The following is a 26,769-nucleotide window of genomic DNA, read 5'->3' on the forward strand; positions in this document are numbered from 1 at the left end:
AGATAATAAACAAGCAATAATATTTGTAAGTATTGTAATAGGATTTACAGCACTTTATTTTTTCAAATAATCTCTAGCAGCAGTAAACAATAAACTAACAACTAAAATAAGCAATGCCCATAAGTTGTTTGCAAACCAATTTACTACGTCTTTTGTTGCAGACAATAACCAAGAAACAATAGAACCTATAATACCTGGTAATGCAGCTGCTAATTTTCCTGCAAGAAAAGATAATAATTTTCCAAGATTTTTTAATTGTTTTTTTATCCAGTCTTGTACACCACCACCTTTTGATGGAGGAGAAGGAGAAGGAGAAGGAGAACCAGTAAATGCCTCAACAATAACACCAATAATCATTCCAAAAGCAGTTAAAACACTAACTATTGTTATTCCTTGTTCTCTGAATAATGTTCTTATTCTTTCACCTAATGTTTTGTCTTCGTTTAACATTTTATGTATTGTTTGTTTAAATCTGTTTACTTGACTACGTAGTTTTTCTTTATTAATATTAATTACTTCTAGTCTTGCACTTCTCTCAGATTCTAACTCTCTTATTCGACTACTTATTCTATTTATTTGAAATTCATCATTGTCTTCTTTAGCTTGTTCTAATTTGGCGTTTTCTTTTGCTAAGTCTTTATTTGTTTCATTCAGTTTTGCTAATTCATTTGCAATCTCTTCTTTTACTGATGTCATTGCACTGATTATACCATCCATCTCTCTTTTTGTCATATCTGTTTGTGTTTCTTCATTTATGAAAGATGTTCCTTGTTCAATAAATGAAGTTTCTATTTCTTTCACATGTGTTTCTTCATTACTTGCTATTTCTAATAATTCTTGTCCTTCTTGTTGTGTAGATATTTCTTGTAATGGAATTTCTATATTATCGAGTTCACGAATTGGTGCTTTTATCTTTTTTTGAAAATCTTGAAACACTGATCTACCTTCTTTTAAATAATCAGATATTTTATAATCATCTACACCTAAAACATCCCTGACAAAATTAACACCGTATTCTTTTTGAAGAGTACTAAATTTATAAAACTTTAATACTCCTTTTTTAAAATACGTTAATGCAATATTATTACCCTTTTCATCTTTTACATATAAGATTTGTCTTTCATTATGATCTTCCCTAACAAAAAAACCTACTTCATTACGTGTAGTTTCACCATTTTTTTTATAAAATTGTTTAATCATTTTTTTTGTAGTTTCTTTTTTACGAATTTTAGCTTCATTTTCTGATAAATCTCTTGATTTTTCAAATTCCTTATTTATATTATTTTGAAACTCTTCATCATCTTGAAAAGACGTTTCTTCTTCTTCTTCTTCATCATAATCATTATTTTTAAACTCAGGATTATCAAACTCATAACCTCCTTCAGCCATTTTATTCATCTAAAATATTAGATAATAAACAATAAAAAGAACCTGTTAAAAACAACTTAAGATAAAAATAATTAAATTTTTTATTTAACATTATTTTTACATTTTTTACTAATTTTTCTTTTGTTTCTTCATCCATTTATTTAATTAAAAATTGATTCATAGTTTGGTGGATTTCCGTTATCAACTAAAATTCGTATAACGATTTTATTAAAGAAAATCAAAGATTTTCCATTTTTTTTTTTAATTCGTTTTTTACTCTATTTTCTGTTTCCTCAATTAGTTTTTTTCTTTCATCATCTGGTAAACTTTTTAAAATTACTTTTTTTTTATTTTTTTTCATCTCATTAAATTTTTCTAATTCATCTAAAATAAGTTTAAATTCATCTGCACTTATCTGTCCGTCAGTTAAAGATTTTGATATTAAATCGTTTATGCTGTTTAACTTGCATTCTGCCATTGTTTTAATTTCATAATGTTTTTTTGATTTTGTTGTCAACTTTCTTCTAATTAATTTAACTAGACCTCCTAAACTTCCACATACAACAGCTGCAATTTGTATGGGAAGAAAGATAGGAAAAGCAATTCCTATACCAGCTAAAACAACAGATGTCGAAATTAAACTTGTATCAACACCATCAGTAACATTAACTCCGCGTTTATATTTTTTGTATAGTGATTTTCGTTTATCTCTCTCATTTATTAATGTTTTTTCTATTTCTGTTATTTTTTGTAGTCTATAATTTTGTCCATCTTCTATAGGTAGTTCTGGATATAAATTAGGAGCTGTAGGTTGTTTCATTTTTAAAAGTAAAAATTGATTTTTTTTTTTTTCTCTTAAATCCCACAGAATTCTTTCTCTGTCAGTTCTCCCGGGTTTTTTTATTTATTTTTTTTTGGAATTTTTTTGTTGTTTTTTGGGTGTTTTTAATAACGTTTTTTTCCCAAAGTAAAAAAAAAATTTTTTTGGGAGTAAGAAAATTTGGTGTTTTTTGGGGTGTTTTTTTGCTTTTTTATGAAAATTTAGGGCTCTTTTACTTGAAATGAGGGTAATTTTTTGGGGGTCAAATTTTTTTTTTTTTTTGGAGGGGGTGCGCTGGAGTCGTTCAAGTACTATACTACTTCCGATAATATGTATGTATGGGGATATTTTTAGAAAGACATTTACATGACTTTTGTGCAATTTGTCACAACTGCATGGTATAAATGGATTTTTGTCAATTGAACCACTTCGAATGATACCCGCTACCGGCGTAAGATACAGCCAACTACTTCGAAAAAAATACATTTGGTGATGCGTTATATATTAAGATAGAGTAACAAAGAAAATGCAAGGCGTGCTTGACCAATGTGACGTTTGTAACAAGATAGTAAGGACAAAGTAGTTAGTCTGGTACACTTTTGGACACCCACCCACCACATATAACCATCGTGTATGTTACTTTTTTGTGAATGGAAACTTTTGATGCATGTATGTATGGCTAATTGTACATATGTATGTTCAACAAGTTTTAATAAAGGCAATCTTATAGCACAACCCTATACTGGGATATCTAGTTAAGAAAAACTTTATTTTCGGAGGAGTTAAAGGAGGGAGAAATAAATAGATATAAGGCAAAACATATCAACCAAACAATTTATTTGAATTATTATGTTCTGGAAGTGTGAATGTTTCTTGATTCAAACAAGTACATGACACAATTGCTGCTTTCTCTTGTTTTGTGTTTTATGGGGTGTTTGTCTGTCGTATTTTAACCTCCAAATTATTAAAACGTCATTATTTCTATCATTCAGTTCTAGGTAAAATATCTAAGTATTCATTCCAAACTATGTGAAAAGAAATTGCATGTAACTCAGTCTAGTTTGAAACATCATGCCTCGTTACATTTTGATCGATCCCTCCGTTTAAATGTTAAGGGACAATAAAAGTTCCAAGGCAAGTTGTGTAAATATAGAAATTCTTTGTCTCAAGAACCCAAAGTCTTAACGATTGGATACCCTTACTTGCAAACTAAAAACTGTTTTATATCACATTGACATTTCATTTGCAACATCGAAAGTAAATGTGGAAATGTTCACGGAAAATGTATGACCCATGGAACCATTGTCATGACTTCCCAACTGTTTTCATCTTTTTATCCTTGATATGTTACCTTTATACAGGGAAAAACAAATATCAATGTAAACTTTGTAAAACTTGATGCACTTTGATTTCAAATACTCAAACATTGTCTAAAGGACGCTACTAGATAAGTAAATTATTCTGCAATCAAAATTTGAAAATTGAAGGAGGTATCTAGTTTATTAAACAAATTCTGCTAAAAATAGTAAATATATATTATTTTGTCTCAGAACCGATAGCATTTTTTTTTATGCTGTCCCAGTAACGATATTCAAAGCGGAAAAAGCAAACCAAAACAAGGTCTGTCCCATGTAAACGAATATTTGATAAACATTTAGAATTTTTTGAACTAATGACTGAGTGCTACACGTTTAGTGCTGACTCGTAATGGTATAGGAATAATGTTTGCTAGTCTTAGGCGATACATTGTCCATGTCACGGCTTATTACATTACTCTAAATTATTTAATTCAGGTAGCAGCCAAACTGAATTCTCTCGAACGTTTACATGCATAGTATTTAGCACAACAAACATTAAATAATCTAATACAAACCAGATGTATGGAAGTCAGTCAGCTCCTTCAATGGTAGACGCATGTATTTCATGCATTGCATTATATTTTACAAAATTCGTATTTAAATAAGAAAAAAAAGCAATAAAGATTTAAAGAATAACTACAAGTAAAACTATACTAATATGTGGTAAACATTTTTTTTATAACCCTGACCTCTTTGTGTATGTAAAGTTAATTAATACAAACATATGATCTCTGTTACTAGTCTATATATCTCTCTATATTTATATAACGGTATAGATGGATTACAACTATGCTAAATAACAACAAATTAAAATTTAAAAAATATAAAACAAACAACTAATCATGCTAATTATGACAACTATGTGTTATGCATTCGATCCGTTATTTTCGAAGACTTTCTGATTATCAACACACGGATCACCTGAATTTGTGTACCACGAATCAGAATATTTGATTGTACATTTAAGCTTTTTGGATGTATTGTTAAATTCCTTTGTTTCTTTCCTCTGTGTCGAGGTATTTTCTTTGGTGCGCTGTGATCTTTTTATTATTGTCCTATATAACATAAATAGAAGTAGTAGAAGAATAATCAACTTATCATCTGATGATGAGACAAATACATAGCTATTGATTATAAAAAGACAGTTCAATACATGTAACTAAAATACTAAAGAAAACATACACGTAGTTTTGCATATAAAAAATGTCGGACAACTATTTCATATTAAATTCCCTCTGTATCTAATTGTGAACTGCAGCAAATATTCTAGCAATGCAATTTGATTCAAACTGTTATACTGTTTTTTGTAAAGTGTCTTTGTTTTTTTCTTTCTATCTCTTATATTATTTTGTAAATAACATATTTCTACAAACAAATGGTAAGGCTGGATTACACTGGATTTGGTAGCTTACCATCACCATATAAAACCAATTTGAACTCAACAAAAGGTCGCCATTCCATTGGTAACTGCATGTATACATGCACATTATTATATCAAACTTTCAATTTCCCCCTAGCCATGACGAGTCCAATTCGTTACATCGCAACGTCATGCATTAAAACACACATTCAAAATACTTTATCATATCTGTTAAACGAAGATGGAAGAAAATTGAATTTTCTTAATGTACTAATGTTAAAAATTTTACTGCATATATAACTGACACTTCAATGACATTATGTAGATATCAAGCTGTTGTGTCATTAATGTATAATTCAACACGATATATTTGAAATTTGTTGCCTTGTGGTATGACATAACTCGTTTAACCTTTATTTTTGGCAACTATGATACATATGTATATGAACTCACATAATTGGTTAAATCGGAGGATAGTTTTGTATCCATGCGATTGGCTTTCCGACGTCTCTGAAAATGATGGTAGCCTTCCCTGACCTATACTCAATGTGACATATAATATTACATATTAAATATGAATACAATGTACAAAAAATTACAATGAATCAATTTTAAAATGTCCAAATGTGAAAAATAAAATATTAAATACAGACAATTGACCTTAATTAACAAAAGACATCTCTGGCATAATTGTCACATTCTAAATACAAGTTTCGTGAATTTTTTTTTATGCAGAGGTGGTTTTCAATGTCAAAAGGCAAGGACATATGTCTATCATGACTAAACTACTACATTAACCATAAAGCACTATTATATCAAATATAAAATGTTGTTTTTGCAATTTTCAGCATTAGCTATGTAGATAATAGTTCCTTGAACATGCTCTGAAGTAATAATCAAATAGTGTTAGAATAAAAAGGATATGCAATTACAAAACAAATCCAACACTAAACATTGCCAGGAATAAGACTGTTTTCATAAACGGTTGCGTCAACATGGTCAATGACACTTCAACAACGACATACGATAAACTAAGAACAGGATACAATTGTAATGCTAGTAAATTAACATGTTCTTTTTTTGCTGATGTGACACTCATGTTTTGTGTATTTTTGTAATATTAAAGAACATGAAGAGAGAGTACCATAAAATGTTAAATATAGTCAATGATTTTTTTCTTCCATCGTATAATTGATTTTAATTGTTAAGATATAACTCACCTTCTTATTCAAGAAACAGTGAAACAAACAGATAAAAAGACCCTGTTTTGAGCATAATAAATTAAGTAAATTAATCGTACTGTAACATTACATATGCGACATCTTATTCTAAAAATCAACTATTTAATCACTGCCGAAAATATTTACTTCGAACAATAAATTTTCAGTTTGTTGAAAATGCAATGTTTGCAATTGAAGGAACAGTTTTGAACAAAGTAGAATAAAACATATAATTTAAAATTTAGATTTTGATTTAGAAAGAACAAGTCGTGTTTACCTCATACAGCAGAGTGCTACGTGCAATTTATGTTTATTCATTGATTCATTGAACGTTTTGCTTAAACAATTAAGTACTGCATTATTCAAATGATATTGATGTTACATTGAGATGTTTCCATTTTATACATGAATATGAACTGCAAAAACAGCCAAATAAAATTCTTTTCAAATAATTACACATTTACGTTCTCATCATTGTTGAAACTGCACTTGACTACATAGTACAGGTAGAAATATTGCAATACCTGTAGAGAGTTGAATGTTGAAAATAGGTATTGGAACATGACCAGATCCTCGTTCAAAGAAAATGCTCCTAGTACCCATGTTACTCCAAACAGCGGTAACATGACACATATACTTGTTGAACCAATCCTATGGATAGTATAATTGTTAATAAAGTTTTTTTAATATAAGAAAATTGCAAACGAGTTAATGTGTTTGATTTTAACAGGCATGTATGTTACTTCATGTATGTTTCAGTAACACGTAAATTGCACCTGCATTTTTAACTAATCACTCAGAAATGTAATACGACAAACCACTAAATTAAAACAGCGTAAAGATGTGACAAAGAAAACACTAAGTGGAGATGTCCAATTGAATGTACATTCTAACGCAAACCGTATCGCGACTTTTGTCCTAAGCAAAAACAAACAGTTCATACAAGTGCCGTAGCATTATCTACTCGACATTTGTTAGTTCAATCAAGATTTCTAGGTTGAGCTATCGACGAAACAAGCTTCAATCCACCATTTTCAAAATAGGAAAATGTCTGTACCAAATCAGAGTGTGACAGTTGGTATCCATTCGTTTGATGTGTTTGAGCTTTTGATTTTGCCATTTGATTCGGAATATTCTGTTATGAGATTTCCTTAGAGTTTGTTTTTTTTGTGATTATACTGACTTGGTATAGGCATTTTCATATGTAACAAAGAAACACAAAAATGCATATAGACAAAGCACATTAGCAAACCTGAAAGACAAGAATACAAAAATTTACCAAAGCACATTAAAACAACGACTGGGTGTATCAGTACAGAGCCACGTCAAACGATATTGACCATATCTGGATTCTTAAAGATTCTAAAGAACTTCTAAACAATTTGAAATATCTGTCTTTATCGGAAATCAATTTTGCCATAACCTTTTTTTAAAACCTGTATACCACCATTTAAAATTTTTAAAACCTGTATACCACCATTCAAAATGTGAAATTTTAATTGTTTTGAATAAACACTGAACGACAAAATGTCTTTCATTATGACGTTTACATTATCTGACGTCAGACACGCGAAGCAATGAATATGTTTTTTTTTATAGATGCTTTTGTGTTTTTTGGCAAATTAAATTTTTGTTTTGAGATTGTAACACAGTGATGACTTTTGTACCCATATTTTGACTTTTATTTATTATGTCTTTTGTTCATGCTTCGTTGTAAATATAACGGAATTTGATGCGATTGTCATATACGTGAGAGGTTTAACGCTATTTAACCAGGTTCAATCAACAACTTTCTACATTTGAAAAGGCCAGTCCCAAGTCAGGAATATGACAGTTGTTGTCAATTCGATTGATGTGTTTTGTCATTTTATTTTGCCATTTGATTAGGAACTTTAAGATTGAATTTACCTCGGAGTTCAGTATTTTTGTGACATTACTTTTTGATAGAATAAAATAGATTAAACAGTAAAAGAAATATTCAAAAAGGCAAATAAAAGACTAGTATAACACGTTATTAAGATGATAAACAACGTTGGTACACAGAATCTTTACTTTAAGACCATCGTGTATTATTTGTGAAGTTGTTATGGAATATTTATCAACATGGTCTTAGTATCTCCCGATGATTTTTTTTAGAAAAAGGACGAGACTTTCTTTGACATAAACCTGCTATCATCAATTTTCTGCTCAGAAACTGGTGACGTTTTACAAAGTTTGAGTGGTAACTGCACACACAGAGAGATATTAACCCTTAATTACCAAAATTTCTTTACTTTATATTGTGAATAATGAAAAAGTCAATCGACGTATAAGTTATTACAACCTGTCTGTTTTAATGTATTTTAGTCAAGTAAAGTTGTCAAATTGCCGAAATACATATACTTTTCCAAGAGACTCGTACTGTGTGTTGACACGTAAATGATAACATTGTCTTTTTTTTTCTTTCTTTTTTTAAAAATATTTCGATATTACATATGTTTTCTGTGAGTAAAGAAACTATATGCATCATCATACTTTCTGATAGTTGTATTATTGGGAATGGAAATGGGGAATGTGTCAAAGAGACAACAACCCGACAATAGAACAGACAACAGCAGAAGGTTTCCAATGGGTCTTCAATGTAGCGAGAAACTCCCGCACCCGGAGGCGTCCTTCAGCTGGCCCCTAAACAAATATCGACACCAGCTCAGTGATAATGGACGTCATACTAAACTCCGAATTATACACAAGAAACTAAAATTAAAAATCATACAAGACTAACAAAGGCAAGAGTCTCCTGACTTTGGACAGGCGCAAAAAATGCGGCGGGGTCAAACATGTTTTTGAGATCTCAACCCTCCCCCTAGACCTCTAGCCAATGTAGAAAAAAACTGATTAAAAGATTATGTCTTCATCATATGAAAATCAGGCACAGTCCCTCCCGTTAGGGGTTTAGTATTATTCCTTCATACAAAATATGAGAAGAACATAACCCGTGTCATGCCAACAACTGATTTTAAAATAAATGTGTTTAATTACGATGCAAAGACCATATACATAATAAAAGTGAATCAATATTAAAGCCAAAATAAGCAATCTTTAATGACCTGACAACAGTACCGTAACTATATCCCTTTTTAATAAGTCTGTTTAATGGTTATGTTAGTTTCTGTGCACGTTTCTTTTCATTAATGTTTAATGAACTAAACTATTTTCAATTTTGTATTCATAACGGATAGAACTAAATAACCTTAATAACGAACTTACTTTGATTTCTCTTGTATAGTTTTCTTTGCTAACCCTTTACTGGTCATAATTTTAGATACCGTTATAATTATTATTACAAAATTAATCTGAAATAAAAAGTTCGAAAAATAATTCACAAATTTATAAAATGATATTATTCCCGTTTTAATAACGAACAAATCAATAACGGTCTTAGGTGTTCCTAATGATTACATATACAATCTATCGTCCTTATGCAAAATATAAGGTAGAACTACCAGATATTGTTCCTCACTTTATCTATATTTCATAGAAATTCATACATTTTTCACGATACTATACAATTAGTAATTCCAGAAAAATATTGATCTCTAATTTTTTTGTCAAAGAAGTAACTAATAAAGACATTCAAATGGCACTTGTCAAGTATAATATATTACGTGTCTATTCGTAGATTCGAATTAACATTTACAAATAAGTATTTCATTATATTCTTCAGTTGGAAATAATATTGACTTTTCTCTGATATCAATACTTACCAAAATGACAAGTAATGCTGGCCCTATGAAGGCCCAGATGAGGTTTGATTCCAGAGTCAACCAACAACTGAAAATGAACAAAGCCTCCCTTTCTTTAGTGTTCTTAAGTGCCTGTCGTTTGTTGTTATATATTTTCATTTGTATGTAAATCTTACATTTGGTTTTCTCAGTTGAATTGTTTTAAATTTTGTCATGCTCCATCTGTTTTGAGCCTTTTCTATTTACTATTTGACATAAGTTTTGCCCCTTTTTGAAGGCGTTACGGTGATCCATAGTTTATTACTTCTACATTATATTCCATCGGGGAAATTCGTATCATTGGTAATCATACTGACTGTTCTCATATGTTGATAATATTTTAAAAAGTATACGGCAGCATATTTATTTGGCTTTCTATATTGAATATAGTCATATATATAAACCGGGCATTAATAAACTTGCATCTAACAGCCCCCTACTTTTATAATCCGGTCGGTGAAACAAAACCATTAAAATTAAATTATTTGATTTCGGTTAAATTTTATAAAAAAGGTTTATATTTTGGGTTGAACATGTTGCATTATCACATATAATATTGTTGAAAATCGAGCGTGTTCGTCTATTTTAGTTTTTTTCTTTTATAAGTTTACCCCACATTTCGTTTAAGTTATATCTTTAGTACTAGTTTTCGGAACAATAACAATTTTCTACTATCTAACTTTAGTTCTGTGTCTTATGTTAATAACTCGTTATAAATACAAAGCTTTATCATTTGTTCACCAGATGCGTGACGTGTTTAGTCTATAAAAGATTGATCAGTGACCCTCAATTTAAAGATTTGAAGAGTATTGAAGACCATAATTCCCAAAAGTGTTGCCAAACACAGCTAAGGTATAACATGGTTAACACATACATCTTTTGGTTACCATAGCCTTTCAGTTTGGTCACACTGGCTGCAATTCCAACAATACCACCAGGAAGAACTAGAAATTAATAAAGAAGAAATTTAAAAACAAAATCGATATATTATATTGATAATATTTCCATTGAGCCACCTTACCCTGCAGGTGATTGAAATCTCCAAATATTTCTAAATAATTTGAAATAAACATGCAGAAGCTATGTTAATAATTCTGGGCTTTGCAGAGTATTGTTTCTTACAACAAATGTAATAGTCTGACTCAAGTTCATGTATTCAAGCAATACAAAACTAAAAAAAAAAAACACATCTTATGCATGATGAGGAATTTGAGTATTTTCAATGATGTCAGAATGCAGGTAAATCGATGCGTTTTTTAAGATGACTGATCTGTCATACTGGAATTGCCCACAAGTATCTTCTAAAAACGGAGTTCAACCACCATTTATTACGTACCAAGCGTTTTCAAAACTATTTAAACACGAAAAAAAGTAAAAAGTTAAAGTAGACACTACTTTCTCTTTTATTCAAAACATTTTTTTTATTACTTAATGTGTACGTAGTCTTATGTTATCTGAAAATAAGAAATTTGTCCATAAACAAGTTTTATTATATTGAAAGTCCGTTATTCTGATCTGATGAAAAAAAATGTACCTACTGTAAAATACTTTAATAAGAAAATGTCTTCATAACGTTATAACTATCAGAAACTATCATTTAAACAATTAATATCTTCGTTGACTAATATGTTTCTCCGATTAAGAATTACAATTATTTTTTTATATCTGAAATTGATTGTTGTACAAGTGGTAATATACTTACCCCAACATGCAGGTAATAGCCACTGAATTATAGATTTTGACGGGAAAATAATAACAACCATCCTCACTAAATGAATTCCTTCAGCTAGCATCAGAGCAAAGTCTGTTAGGAATATGTAGTGTAAAGCAACTGCGATTGCCGTACAGACTTCCTTTTAAAAAGCATCACAATAGATGATTATTTGGCAAAAAATTTAACATTACTATAAATATATTGACATTTGCTATCAAAACTGTACATACATCACTATTCTCTCCTCGAGGATTTGTATAGTCAAATATAATATGCTGTAATTTCGATATGTTTTTAAAAGAGATAATTTCAACTCCCCATTTCTATGAACAACATTCCAGCAGCGACAACATACGGAGTAGATATCTCCCAGTTGATATGATATTCCAGGGCATCTATTTTATATCATGTTTTTAATGTCGTAATTACAATCCCGTCTCCTTTTTCCGAATATGACCTACCGAATTACACTTATTCCCGGGTTCGTACTAACATGAGAAACACGACGGTTGCTATTTGTCGAGCAGGATCTGCTTACGATTCTGGAGCACCTGCGATCAACTCCAGTTTTGATAGGGTTTGTATTGGTCAGTATTTAGTTTTTTATGTTGTGGTATGTGTACCATTGTGTGCCTGTTGGTCTTTTCTTTTTTAGCCATGGCTTTGTCAATTTATTTTCGACGTATGTGATTAAATGTCTCTTTAGTTTCTTTCGCATTTACTTTAATAAATTGAGGAGATACGTCAAATAATCGTTTTATGTTCATTTTTTATGTTTTGATTAAAAGGCACTAACTCATTGAGATATTCGTTACCTTAACATTCATGTCTGAAGTTAATGCGCAGATATTTATTCTAAACATCAAGAACTGTATATTATCAAGCGTTCCTGCTTATTGGTACACAGTTATTGTGCTTCATCGTTTGGTATACATATGTTCAATATTTGTAATTCATAGATATACTAACTCATTGAGATATTCGTTACCTTAACATTCATGTCTGAAGTTAATGCGCAGATATTTATTCTAAACATCAAGAACTGTATATTATCAAGCGTTCCTGCTTATTGGTACACAGTTATTGTGCTTCATCGTTTGGTATACATATGTTCAATATTTGTAATTCATAGATATATAGTAGTAAGATGTGGTATGAGTGCCAATGAGACACTTCTCCATCCAAATAACAAATCATAAAAGTAAACCATTATAGGTCAAGGTACGGCCTTCAACACGGAGCCTTGGCTCATTGCAAATAGCAAGCTATAAGGGTCCCCAACATTTAGTAATGTCAAACCATTCAAACAGGAAAACCAACGGTATAATCTAAATAAAAACGAGAAGCATTGACTCTAAAAAAAAAATTTTACAAAATGCATGCTTCAAAAATGTCGTATGTGAACTTGAACATTTGTGTGAAGAGCAGTGAAATAAAAACTTTGACATTTCTGGATTATTAGAGAACTTATATTATTTTCCCAGAAAGAAAGAAATGTGCAATTAATTTATTCCCAAAGCCATTATACACCGATTTTCAAGTTTTCATACAACCTTTTGGAAGCAAACTTTACAAACAACTGGCATTGGCAATTTTGTAATATGTCTTATTTCAAACGTTTTGATTTGTCTAACTGTATGCTATTTTGTAATACCAAAGATTTCCTTCCGCCCAGACCGTTGGTGTCAAAAAGTATTTTTAGCCAAAAAAGTCATATACGACATTTTGGAACCCCAGCGACGATATAACAAGCATTTCTTGCTTTTCTTTTTATTTGTATATATCTAACCTTATTATCTGTTCGTGTGATACCAGCTAGGAATATGATATACGACAGAATCAAAACCACGCATAGATTCATCAATATTTTTGTTCTATCATTTTTGACATACCTACAAAAAAACAAAATAGCAAAAAGAATTCCACAATCAAACTGTTGCGTGTCTGTTAATTGATTTAAAGTGTTTCACCGTTTAAACAAAAACTCTTCATTTGAATCCTCGTTTCAAGATTAGAAAGACAATGCCAAGGGTACGTTGTTAATGTAGACGTGTATTAATGCTTTCATATTCTTATGTTTGTGTTCATTTAGTTTAGTTCCGTTAATAAGGTATGATTGTATGTGCATGCATTATATATCTATATAATGAAATGATTTTTCATCAACTCTTCACAGTAAGATTAGAAAGTGTAAAGAACTTGAAATTTCGTGAATCGGTTTGAAAGAGATCAGTTAAGAAAGCACACAAATACTTAGGCATTTGAATGAACTCAAACCTTTGTCAAAGTATTTATATCTTAAACGTTATAATTTTGATAATAATAATGTGCACACTTTAATAAGAATATTGTTAACTTACTTCCACAGTACACAATGCACGATAAGTGTAATGACGAGAAACACAATTGATATTCCACATCCTATGGCTGAAATCATGCTAAGTGGTAGGTGATGAGACATTGGCTTAAAAACAAGTATTTATATAAATGTTATTTTTTTTTTCATCTTTAAATATTCATAAATCATCATTGAAACTAGCTACTTGTTTGCCGATGTTTCAATGTCAATCATCAATTTAGAGTACAAATCCAATGTGCTAGCGATCTATTCATTACCTTTGTAACTAATGTTGGATGGTTACAATATTTGTTTACAAAATGTTTATTTAAGTAAGAGGTGTAGAGACCAGCCAGATTGAGTATTCCGCCAAGTTTATGATGGTTAACGACATTTCGCATATTAATGTAAAACAGTATGAAATTGGTCAAACTAATGCTTTTTCTTTTGAGTGTCTTTCCAAAAAGAAAATATCATATATCTCACGTCTCAAAACTGTCATTCAAAGCATTCACAAATAGTCATAACAGGCATGTTCGAAAACGTACATAATTATAAATGATAATTATATTTTCTATAAAAGATATATATTGATGGAATTATTATTAACCTAGTTTTTTTGGGTTCCAGTCAAGATAATATTGATAGAGAACGGAAGGAATGATCAACAAAGACGACCGGTTGACACAATATGTATTCGAACACATGTTGGTCTTTTTAGTAAAACAGCAAATAAATATATATAAATGAATGATAGAAGACTTAAAGAAAAGTTATGTGCCAGTTGCTGGGAAATGTCGATGAAAATGCAGTCAGGAATAAAGTAGAACCTAATTATAAAAAAGGTAGTTTAGTTACTCTTAATGCATGTCATCTACACAGTGATTATACATGTGGACATATATTTAGTGACCTTTCCAATGGTTACATTTATGCGCTTTTTGAACGTGATTGAAAATATAGTTGAGGAGGCAAATATTTTCAATTTATATTTTCTTTTTCATATCATGCATACAAGAATAAATATATGAGAGAGCTGCTAATGCTTACTACATGTATCAGACATTGAATTGTTTTTTTTTGTAAATATGACGCTAACTATCCATGGCATGACTAGATGTATTCAATTGAGTTTACAAAAAAAAAACATTGACGTCTTTTTAAATAATAAGTATGGTTCGATTTCATGTTTTGATTATTTTATAATTCTGAAATATACAACACACATCAACGTTGTTAATTTAGCCCTAAAGTAGATTATATTCTTCCCAAAAGTGGGAACGTATTCGGTAATAATAGATACAACGGTTCTTGATATCTAGTTTTCATTGTACACTTTCTTAGAGATACACTTAAAACTGATCTGACTGTTTCTCTCATACAAACATTTAGAAGTCCTCTTGTTTTGTTTATATGATTCACAGTTTTATAGTTGAAATGTAAATATCTCATATAATAGTTACAACAGAAAGGAGTAGGTCCGGAAAGGAACGATTTTGGCCTCAAATTTCAGGTTCATATGACGAAAGATTTTGACCACTTTTTAAACATTTAAGTGTCTATTTCATTTGAATCGATTAGTTTTTGTGAAAGATTTTAACCGATTCTGTCATTAAAAACGACCCGATTCAGGCTCAAAACTGAAAAATCTACCAAGTATGCCGTTAAATGTCACTTTTCAGATGGTTTTCGTCAAAAATGAAAGTGGCCGCATCCGTGTTCATCCTCAATCTTTATATATGTTATGTATTATTATAAAATAAAACTTACATTTTAATATTAAGGATGAACATGAATGCGGCAACTTTCGTTTCACACGAAAACCGTCTAAAATTTAACTGAAATGCTAGAATTGTGAAGATTTCAGTAATTTAGCATGACTTAATGGTGCTAGTACCTGATATATGTGCATTGTATTGTCAAAAACAGCCCATTTTTATGTAGCAGAAGCATTCTACTGTACAATTAATAACTAAAAGTTTACATTTTAACAACTTTTTAAAACTGCTATATTTTGGGGCCAAAAAGGGGTCTTACTGAACCTACTCCTTTATAAAAGCAACCCTTAGTCACATAGTCTGCATAGGAATAAGAATGATAAGTATGTATATATTCTATAAGCATAAAATTTTAAAAGATTTGTAAATAAAAAGGGGAAATATTTTGAAACTTAAATGTGCTAGATTGCATATATCAAAAAATGAACATACTGTCAATCCTGGGCTCATAAGCACAGCAAAATTCGTTGTGTGATTATATTCACAGATGGTATAAGAATCTGTTGAATTCATAACTTGTGACCCAAAAGACGACCACGCTCCATTCACAGTATTGCTATAATATAAATTATATCAATTTGAAATAATTGTATTACGTACATACTATTTTGTTTGCAATAGATATGAGCAAATTCATCGTTTTCGATAGCTATCAATAGTTTTATAATTTACCAAAAAAAAAAAAGTTAGTGGTGTAACAATACAACATAAAAACAAACCATACAAAATAATCAAAGAAATACAAATATGATAATCAGTAATAAACGATAAGCAATACATTTCGGATCACCTGAGATCACCCTAAGTTTTGGTGGGGTTCGTGTTGCTTAGTCTTTAGTTTTCTATGTTGTGTTCGTCTGTACTATTATTTGTCTGTTTGTGTTTTTGTTTTTAGCCATGGCATTGGCAGTTTATTCTCCATCTATGAGTTTGGCTTTCCTTCTGGTATCTTTCGTCTCTCTTTTACAGGCTCTTAACCTGGGACATGACCATATATAATGTTGCTGGGTCAACCATTTGGAACCTGGGACAGTAGTGTAACAGTTCAACATACGCACAAAGAGTATTATTCAGTTAAAAAAAGGATTTTACTTATCAGATCAAAAAACATATTTCAAAACCACAAATCCGATGTGGGAATGTATTTATTCATAGTCAGTAAAATACATAACCTTGTGCAATGCCAAAACATTATTTATCGACAGATTATAGTGTCGTGAATATTCATGTATGTAAAACAATAATATTAAAATAGTTTAAAAGAATGGACAACAAAATCAACACTTTTACCTAAAAAAACAATATTTAAAGATCTAATTACAGTGTGGAATCGATAACTTGTTTTAGAACAAGTCTTTTTTTATGGATTGATAAGTTCATCTGGATAGTACCCACATTTTCGGAATCGGTAAAAAGAAAACATCACCGTTAAAGATTTGGAACACATTTATAGCCAAACTTACAAACCAAATAAATAGCTAGGAAAGAAAAGTTATTGATGTTAATATTTGATGTATTTAAAGTAAACTCTTAATTTAAACTTCGGCAGTACATTAAAAGAACTGTTGATTATTAAACGAAAAGATCATCAATATAATGGTAAATGTTGTTAAAGTATATCAAGTAAATGGAATATAGACGGGTCTTTACTGAATTTGGCCAATGTTGTGTTTCATAACCATGATAACAGTACAGGAACAAATGATTGTTTTCAATGGGCACAAATGATGCCCAAACGATTACATACAACATGTCAATAAATGTTATTGCCGATACGTTTACAACCAATTTTTACAACAGGCCCAAAACATTTCTGTAACGACTTCATGACAACGTTTTTGACAGTGGACGATCCTTTTTCAGAGATTGTATAGCTTATAGCTCTTGAACAATGTAGAGGTCCCATGTCGTTCCATGTTCATAGGAATCAAATCTAAACTAAGATGTTCGAATTCCACAGTCTCGTGTTAAAGAAGCATTTGTATTATACTGACGTCTGATGTACGTGAGTTTATAATAATAGCTTAACTTCAACCGAGTTTTTTTCTATAGGAATACGAAATTATAGGTGGCTCTTCGTTATCATATAATGGTTTTAAAGTTTTGAATGGTAGTCATTTAAAAACTGACAAATAATACATTCAATACATCTATTGATGCATTTTATTATCAAAAAATACATTGCATGATCCTCAGGTTTGTCAATTTGAGGGAACTAATCGAGAAAATGCTCATGTTATTTAATATGCCAGCTATGCTGGCACTTATGGTAGAAGCATCGTTTTGGGACAAAGAACGATAACTCTTGCTAGACGACCCATCTGAAAAGTTTCGTCACTCTCGTTAAATCTCGTACGGTTATTCTTTTTTAATGGCTGCCAAAATTCTCGTTTCAACGCGATCCTGAAAAAACGGGACAGATCGGAATAATTTCGATGTTAAATACGTCATGAATTTTTATTTGTTTGCAAAAACAAGAATTCAGAAATTTTGGTAACTTGTGTTGTTTATTTAAATTTTATCGTACCACGGAAATTACCGAAGTTAGGACAACAACATCTGACGCCATGTTTCGTCTGCTACAACATTCTCTTATCAGTGAGGTCAAAACAAATCACCTAAATAATCACAGGTACTGCATTTAAAAGTCACAAACTCATAGTAAACGATAACATATTTAGTGTAAAAGTTCCGTCCAGTCATGGGAACACAGCAAAAAACTCTGCAAGTAATACATTTCGGATTTTTTTTTTATAATGGCCATGCGGCATGCGGGGTAAACTCGGTGCACCGGTTGTGGTTGACCATGGCTACTTATGTTCACCTGCCACATAATTCCCCATACCAACGAACAGTGATAATGACGTTGGTTATACTGTTGAATGTGATCACGGTAAGTCATGAAACCCACAGACTAATTCAAAACTTATGATTACCCCCCCCCCCCCCCCCCCCCATAATTCCCAATCTGTCTGGTTTTTTTTTTTTAAAGTTGGTTAAAAAACTGACAATAAATGTGCAATTGGGTACTCTCATGTTAGCAACTTCACAGCTACAAATTTATTTTCATGACTTCCTTTGGCAAACTCTCAACAAATATTTTCACTGATTAGTCTTTACATTTAAGTACAAACTATATATTGTATGCTCTCATATTGTCCAAAATTGGATTTATGGGAAGATGGGAGTTAATTTCATAATATAACCAATGAAAATACCATGACTTTGATAGGTATATACATGTACTGGGCATACATTACTTGGGAGATTATCATATTTGTGGGCTACATCCTTAAACATTCAAGCTGCAACAGTCACCTGTATATTTTATGCATCAGTTTAAACCTGATCAAAATTTTTTCACTCTACCAAGAACATTTTTTTTGTACTTTATCACTATATCACTATCAGGTTCACTTTTGAACCTATTTAGCAATACACACTTATGGTTATATAACATTACAGTACCAAAACTGTACTCTGTCGCAGTAACTAAAATTGCACCTATTCAACAAAAAAACCTGGAAATCTTACAAGTTTTCTTTCACCATGTGAAGTTATCTAATTATCATCTTTTTAAAATGAGTAAATTAAATTTGTTACCAGCATCCTTTTCTTCAAAACATAAAGTTTAAGCATGGTATAATGTCAAATTTATTGAAATATTTGAAGAAATAAAACAAAACATTTGTTTAATTCCAGTTTTAAGGATTTGAAATAAAATGTAATGATGTATGAAATTTGGGTACTGACCTCATTACAGAATCATGGATTGTTTGGAGGTCAGTTGAAACCCATTTTTCTATGACTCTGGATGAACTCAAAATTAAATTGGTGACCGTGTAACTATATTGTAAACAAGGATAGTCTAAAAAATAAGCACAGAATAAACTTTTGTCTGGTTCATAGAAAAAGTTGGTGAAAAAAACTCACAATATAGGTGCAATTTGTGTACTCTCATGTTAGCAACTTCACAACAGAACTACAAATTTATTTTCATGACCAAAACAAACAAAAAAGTACAAACCTAAAGTCAATAAAATGCTTTGCCATGCACAGCCTGATACAACTGCAGATGTATATTGAGCATATAAATAACACAATTTTTTTTGTCAGTTGAAATCAAACATATTTTAATTTTGGATCCTTTAAACTTCAATATGGACTAATTTGAAAACAGGTAGCAGGTAGACCCACATATTTCTATTCAGCAGAAGTCTCTAACTACATATCTCCTTAATTTCATATGATAGTAAGTCCTACAAAAATATTGAAAATGTGTTCATTTAATTTTTTTCTAGCTTTTCTCGTGTGAAAGCAGTACCTTTTTGGTCACTATTAATGTGTTGCGTCTAAATAAGAATTGTAGCACTTTATAGTGACTGAACAGGTTAAATAAACAAATACTTCTCAAGAAATCAAAAAAAAAAGACAACTTGAAACAGCACAGCCATGCCAGTATATGTATGTATAAAACTTAGATCATTATAGCATAGACAATATGTTAGTTTTATGTCCTTGTGAATTTATTGTGAGGAAAGTTATCAATAATTCTGCAGATAATGCAATTCATTCAAGTGTTTTGTACATTGCTGTTAAAATTTTCACACAATCAGTGAAACATTCAAACAAGCTAAACTGAATTTTTATTACTGAAAGTTTCAAACATTGACAAATGTTTTATTTACCAAATAACTCATGTGTTTCTGTGAGAGAAAAAAAATCATGTGCAATTTTTGGAATTAAAGGGAAAGAAGATCCTTTTTCTCGCTCCGGTGCATGTCAATTGTGAATATATACTTACGGTTACCAAATATATTTTCTTTATCATGATACTCGCATCAACATTATCAAGAAGTACATGTACATCATAGGAAAAATGCACAGACTACAGTTAAAATGTTTAAAACACCCTATTTTGAGTGCATCTCCTGCCAAATCTGTACTAGATGAGTATAATTGATGTAAATAAGGTAATTTTTGGAAGAAAAACCCAAAATAAAAAAATAAAAATACCCCCAATAATGTACTATAACCCCAAAATCAATTATTATCTTCCTTTTGAGTTTTGTGTATGAACCTCCTGGTAAAATTTCATGGAAATCCATTTACCTAACTCAAGTTATTGTCTGAAACCAAATGGTGTTTTTTTTAACATGCTTGTATTTCCCATTTCCATTCTCAATTTTTTTTTGCTGTCATATAAGAACTTGAAAAGTAAGCTACATTATGTACATGTAACAAAAAAATATATTCAAGAAATGACATAAAACCGACTCTGAATTTAATAGTACATAATATCGATGTAGAACTCACAAACTGAAAATGATCAGAAATACAAATGTTTTTTTTATTCGAGTCAGATTTTTTTTTACCGAAGCCCTTCAGCGCTATCATTTAAAAATATTTAGTCAAAATTCAACACCAGTATTAAGGTTTACCATAACAAATTGGCAAATACAGTCTTATTTTCACCTAAAAAATACTGTGTACAGACTGACATGTGCGGTTTGGGAAGTTTTTATGTTTTTAGATATATAAAAGTTAAATTTATTTAGCATATCTGAAAGATAAAATCATTTTTGGCAAAGATCTGGATTCAAATTTTTTTTTGTCCTATGCTTTTTTATTCATCAATTTGGGAATCAGAATATTTTTTTCAAGAAAAATAGCATTTTCCATCTAAACTTATAATTTTATTTTAGACATAAACAAAATGTTATTTGTTATAAGTGCCTTGGACATTCATTCTGAACATGCATGAAATATTTACCACTGAACGTTAAACAACCAACAACCCTGAATCATTATCTAGGACATTATAAAGCTGGCATTTAAGGTAGCGCCTTCCTCATATTATACATGCTTTTAATGTTTAATTGTGTATTTATTTGACCGTAATGTTCTTGTACTTATTTGATCTGTAGTCCTGTTATCATTTTAGTGTTATATTTAACAATGCTTTAAAAGCAGGATGTTTGGCTAGCCGCAAACCAGGCTCAACCCACCAATTTTTTTTTATTATAATGTCCTGTACTAAGTCAGGAAAATGGCAGTTGTTATCTTTTAGTTCGTTTCGGGGTGTATTGCATTGTCGTTTCGGTTTTTTGTTGCACTCCAGGGTTTCTTTTGTTTCGTTGTTTTCCAAATATAGTTGATGTGTTCACCTCAGTTTAAGTTTGAAACCCGGGTTTGTTTTCTCTCGATCGATTCATGACTTTCGCACAGCGATATGCTACTGTTGCCTTAATTTAAAGGTGTTTGGCATAAAGATGAATAAAATGACAACCTAAAATAAAAGGAAATCATAATTAAATCCTTCGTAAGGTCAATGCAGGGTCTCCAAGAGTAGATGAATACCTGATATTAAGCTTTCAGTCGTAATTTTTTTTTCTTCGCCAGCCATAATGCGTAACTACTTTCTTTAATGTTCAGTAATGCGTATAAAAAGAATAACACAAAACACATTTTGAACATATTTAGATAAAGATATATAAACGTTTATACTTACAAAGCAGTAAAATTCCAGAATCCACAATACGGTCTTGAGAAGTTTCCCTTTCAATAATGAAATTTTCAGGATAAACAAGTGGCATTATCAAAATTTATGCAATGCTAGCTTTTTGTCATTGTATATATTGTCAAGTGTTTACCTTATGCTAGTTTTCACATCTGATCACAAATCTTAATTTCAATAACAAAATTAGGTTAAATGTGATATGTGTTAGAGATGGTTTGTTCGTCATTATGATATAATTGCAAACGGAACAGTAGTCAAATGGACATAAGGAAAAGGTTTGATATTTTTACTAAAAATAAACATTGATTTATTCCAATTATTCGTTTTTTCTTATTTTATTGCTTATAAAAACATGAACTACATAATGCATTTTCCTGGCAATTATTGTTCATGTTTAAACAGTCTTGTCGAAGGTACACGAATTTAGACTTGTGAGTGTTAGCAATAATTGAAATAACACAGTGTTACTTACTAAAAGGTGTCCGAATGTTACAACTAAGGAAAAATCCGAACAAGATTTTCCTGTAACTGTAAAATCAGCTATAATAGAATTAACATCGTACCATCCGTCAAATGCCCGTACTTCCCTGTAAATTGAAGAATACAGTTGTCATTTTTTAATTGCAAATTTATCTAGATATTTTTGTACAGCGAATATGAAAGAATGCTGCGCACAAACAAACTATGCATATAAAGGCCATCATACAGTCTTCAACACGTCACTATTATAAAACAGTATATCACAATGACTTGAATGCGGGAACAGTTTTACTTTTTCATATTTTTTGAAATGACAGTTTTAATGTAGTTAGTGAAATTGTCTTTGAGCAAACGATCTGCAATTACATACGTACCCATTATCTATGAAGAATTTCGGGAAGAACCTTGAAATATTTCGATAGAAAGTGCTACTATATCCTGTTAAACCTGTAAAGAAGGACTGCATGTTTTAAATGTTCGTAACAATATTTACAAAGACATATGAATGTTATGATATTGATACTTTTGTTTTTCATCACCAACTCCTCAGTACGCACATATATTGAATGATTTTGGTTGCTTAATTCTAGTGGCTTATATTTCATGCATGTTCAGGACGAAAACACATTAACATTAAATATAAAAGGTAGTTCATGGTATGGATATTCTTTAGAATATAAAGGGGGCGGGGAATTTAGACTGCCACTTGAAAAAGAGGTTATATTGAATTGGGACTGCATTTGTGCCTTGAAACAGGTCACCTAAGGATCCCTCAAAGAGCATGGCAATCTCTCGAAACAAGGCATCGAATTGGACGTCATTACATGTATAAAGTTTGAAAAATGTATGGCCGTGGTAAACAGTTGCCGCTGTTCTGTTTCAGACCTACTGGTCTTCAACACGAGAACCTTTATGTAATTTGGTTTCAAAAAGGTTTGGTTTTGAATTATCACAGATATTTGCATTTTTACAGTAAATAATTCATTTATGTTTTACCGCTGCATATGTTCTTTTTCAGCTTTATCTCAGTCGCAGAATCTGCTATCCATGATTCTGACGTTTTCAAACGATCGGGAACAGTTATATCGTCAGAACTATTTCGCCCTACTTCCATTACTGAAATAATTGATATAACTTGAAACAATAAACTACTTTATTGATCTAAAAAAGACACATGCAAAATCTGACATTTGTTAACATAAATGAAATTATTCGTTATTTGATTTGTTTTGTCATATTCTTTTTATTTATATCAAAATGTTCAATCTGACGTTAATTTTAATTTTAGATTAATTCTAACACCAAGGAGGAAAGCTGGAGGTCTGTAATGAGTTTATCTGACTTAGACTGCTTGTTAAATATGTATGTATAATGTTTAATAAATTTAACTAATACATATGCTTTGATTTAAAGGGTTAACATTTTTCTAAATACTGTGAAAGTACTTTAAGTGGGTATCAATTTTCGAGGTTTGAGCAATATTTACATGTTCGTGGGTTTTTAAATTCGTGGATATTAGTTTTCTAAAATAAATAATTTAAAAATTAAAGCCTTTAGAAACTAAGGTTACAAATATTCTGGATTGAAGGAAATTGCAAAGTAAACATTGACCCCTGTCAATCGTAGTGATAATACTAATTAACCCCTGCTAAAGTGATCAACAGATTAAAGACCATCAAAGGTGTTAATTAGGTCATAAACAGGTCATCTAAAGAAAACAGTAACATATAAACAAATGCTATAAACGTATCTTGAATTGTCAAGTAATTTTGATTAAAATCAAGCCCAGCATGAAATGATTATTTCCCATATATATGTACGAGAACTATGAGGATATAAACTGAACACTTTAACATACTAGCATATCAATACCGGAAATCTGACTGTAATCGATCAAAAATATTTGTTATGATAATTAAAAGATCAAAAGCTGTACAGTTTAGGTTGTTAAAGATTAAATGGGTATAATTCTGCATGCGATTGTAGTTCTGTGACTGCTATTAAAGTATTCTCAGATTTGGCGTTATTCAATATATTCTCTAGATCATATCAGTAGTCAAACCTAACGATGGGGATCTTTCCATGTCTTGATTGGGACAAATGTTGTTTCATTTCGTTGGACACTTAAATTCGTGGATAAAGTCATCCACGAAAACCACGAAAATTGGTACCCCACGAATAAAAGTAGTTTTATAGTAAATCAGGATGAATAATATTTTTTTCGTTTTCAGAAATGTATACAAATGAACATGATAACTTCGTCAATTTCTGTCGTGCTTAATGTTGCCTGTCGCCATGAATTTAGAAACGCTGTGTGGACCTCGAGAGATCGTTACAACTTTGTTCCGTACTGTTTCGGCAGATCATTGTTGACACAAGTATTCTTTTGTTGGCAAAACTGTGCTACTGTTTTATTTACAGGTATTTTACATTATCTAAATACTGCAATGTTAGATTTTTAAGATATTATAATATTGGATGGTGATTTTAAAGATAGCAAGACACAAAAGACTTTTTAAAGAAAAAGATTTTCAATATGAACGATATTTGGTATTTGGATATGAAATAACTTTTATGTTCAAGTGGATATGACCATCCTATTTGTTTCACCTTTAACAAGCTTACAGTTTGAATCAATACGTTTGCACATAAAGCAAACTGATTAATCAACGTACCAATATTATCTTTTACAACAACAACGGAATATTCACCGTCTATGACCTGATTGAATGCATTATTGTAATCCGTTACTGCGTTTACAAGTGAAGTAACACCAGTTAAACCCTAGTGAAAAAATAAAATCAAGTATACATAGAATATATGATAGATGTCTGATATATATTTTTGCATTCTTTATGATCGATGCCGCTCTTGGAACAGGCAAAGGTTAACCGGACACTTTGGATTAAATAAATTTGTTTGCATTAAAAGATAGCAACAAGAACAAGCTTAGTTTTGAATTTATTCTGTTTTCCCGAACTCAAATACGATCGCAAATTATGGCAATAAGAAAAAGGTAAAATTTTGAATGATTCCTTTTCCCCAAGACTCGATCGAAAATGCAAAAATCTCTATTATTGCGGGATAATATAATACTTTTGAAGTATGCAGCTAACGCATTAAAAATTATAGTAAATAAAAGGTGCAATAGTAAATTATAACTTCAAAAACAAAGTGTTGATGTATTCCTTAAATCAAAATATATATTATATTATTCGAAATGGTTACCTCATCCGTTAGTTCGTCCCATGTCTGATGATTTTTTTCCTGTAGCAAATTGTCGCATAAAGAACCAAAAATCTGAAAGGCATACACCATTTTGCAGATTATTGAAATGTGTTTATACTTGCAGGCAAAAGCAAACATTACACAGATATTCAAAATTTGTGTTCAAATTAAATTTCCTTTTCAAATAAGCAATATTGACAATGTGTTTGACCAAGATAACTGTATTGTTGTTGAAGTTTTGCGGTAGATTTACTGTCGCAACTTGAGTTAACCTCATTGTAAATAGAATGACAGATACGTATTTTAGAAAGATGGGAGGGTTATGGTTTTAATAATGAATCTATTTAAAACATAATACTGCTAGACAAAAGAGAGAACGCAACCATTTGAAAAATTGTTAAAAAATATAAAATCTGGCAATCCGTGATAAACATGTCTTAGAAAAAAGAGAAACAACATAGTACACACCCCTTAAGATGTAATTTCTACAATAACGAGCTCAAAACATTAACATTTTGTACCTAGAAATATTCTTTTCAACAAATTTTATTAAGCGGTCGAGAAGCCAGACAACGCATGCTTTGTTTTTTTAATTTGATAGATGCGTTTTGTGTTTGTTGTATATGTTTGTTAGTCTTAAGATTATTACAAAGTGATGACTGCTATGATAATATTTTGACTATTTTACCTATTATATCTGTTTTGTTCACGCATCGTTGTAAAAATAACGGAATTTCATGCGACTGTCATAAAAGTGAGAGGTTTAGCGCTATAGAACCAGGTTTAATCCAATATTTTCTACATTTGAAAATACCCGTACCAAG

The 26,769-nt window shown here is 30.7% G+C and overlaps 1 protein-coding gene across 1 annotated transcript in view; it reads right to left on the bottom strand.

Moving 5' to 3' along the window:
• Nucleotides 1-3,095: 3,095 nt before the first annotated feature.
• LOC134697981 (adhesion G protein-coupled receptor L3-like) overlaps nucleotides 3,096-26,769 on the bottom strand; it is a 58,352-nt gene continuing 34,678 nt past the window's right edge. The window contains exons 12-28 of the mRNA XM_063560266.1: nucleotides 25,946-26,017; nucleotides 25,393-25,501; nucleotides 23,714-23,833; nucleotides 23,092-23,164; nucleotides 22,710-22,824; nucleotides 22,229-22,275; nucleotides 16,150-16,273; nucleotides 13,962-14,065; nucleotides 13,391-13,493; nucleotides 11,590-11,740; nucleotides 10,762-10,831; nucleotides 9,870-9,936; nucleotides 9,373-9,458; nucleotides 6,651-6,777; nucleotides 6,127-6,168; nucleotides 5,360-5,443; nucleotides 3,096-4,601 (exon numbers count right to left, since the gene is read on the bottom strand). Of these exons, the coding sequence (XP_063416336.1) occupies nucleotides 4,530-4,601; nucleotides 5,360-5,443; nucleotides 6,127-6,168; nucleotides 6,651-6,777; nucleotides 9,373-9,458; nucleotides 9,870-9,936; nucleotides 10,762-10,831; nucleotides 11,590-11,740; nucleotides 13,391-13,493; nucleotides 13,962-14,065; nucleotides 16,150-16,273; nucleotides 22,229-22,275; nucleotides 22,710-22,824; nucleotides 23,092-23,164; nucleotides 23,714-23,833; nucleotides 25,393-25,501; nucleotides 25,946-26,017 (1,566 nt within the window). The 3' untranslated portion in view covers nucleotides 3,096-4,529. The remainder of the gene's footprint in view (nucleotides 4,602-5,359; nucleotides 5,444-6,126; nucleotides 6,169-6,650; nucleotides 6,778-9,372; nucleotides 9,459-9,869; nucleotides 9,937-10,761; nucleotides 10,832-11,589; nucleotides 11,741-13,390; nucleotides 13,494-13,961; nucleotides 14,066-16,149; nucleotides 16,274-22,228; nucleotides 22,276-22,709; nucleotides 22,825-23,091; nucleotides 23,165-23,713; nucleotides 23,834-25,392; nucleotides 25,502-25,945; nucleotides 26,018-26,769) is intronic.

This window comes from Mytilus trossulus, chromosome 14 (genome assembly GCF_036588685.1).
Source record: "Mytilus trossulus isolate FHL-02 chromosome 14, PNRI_Mtr1.1.1.hap1, whole genome shotgun sequence".
NCBI classification, from domain to species: Eukaryota; Metazoa; Mollusca; class Bivalvia; order Mytilida; family Mytilidae; genus Mytilus; species Mytilus trossulus.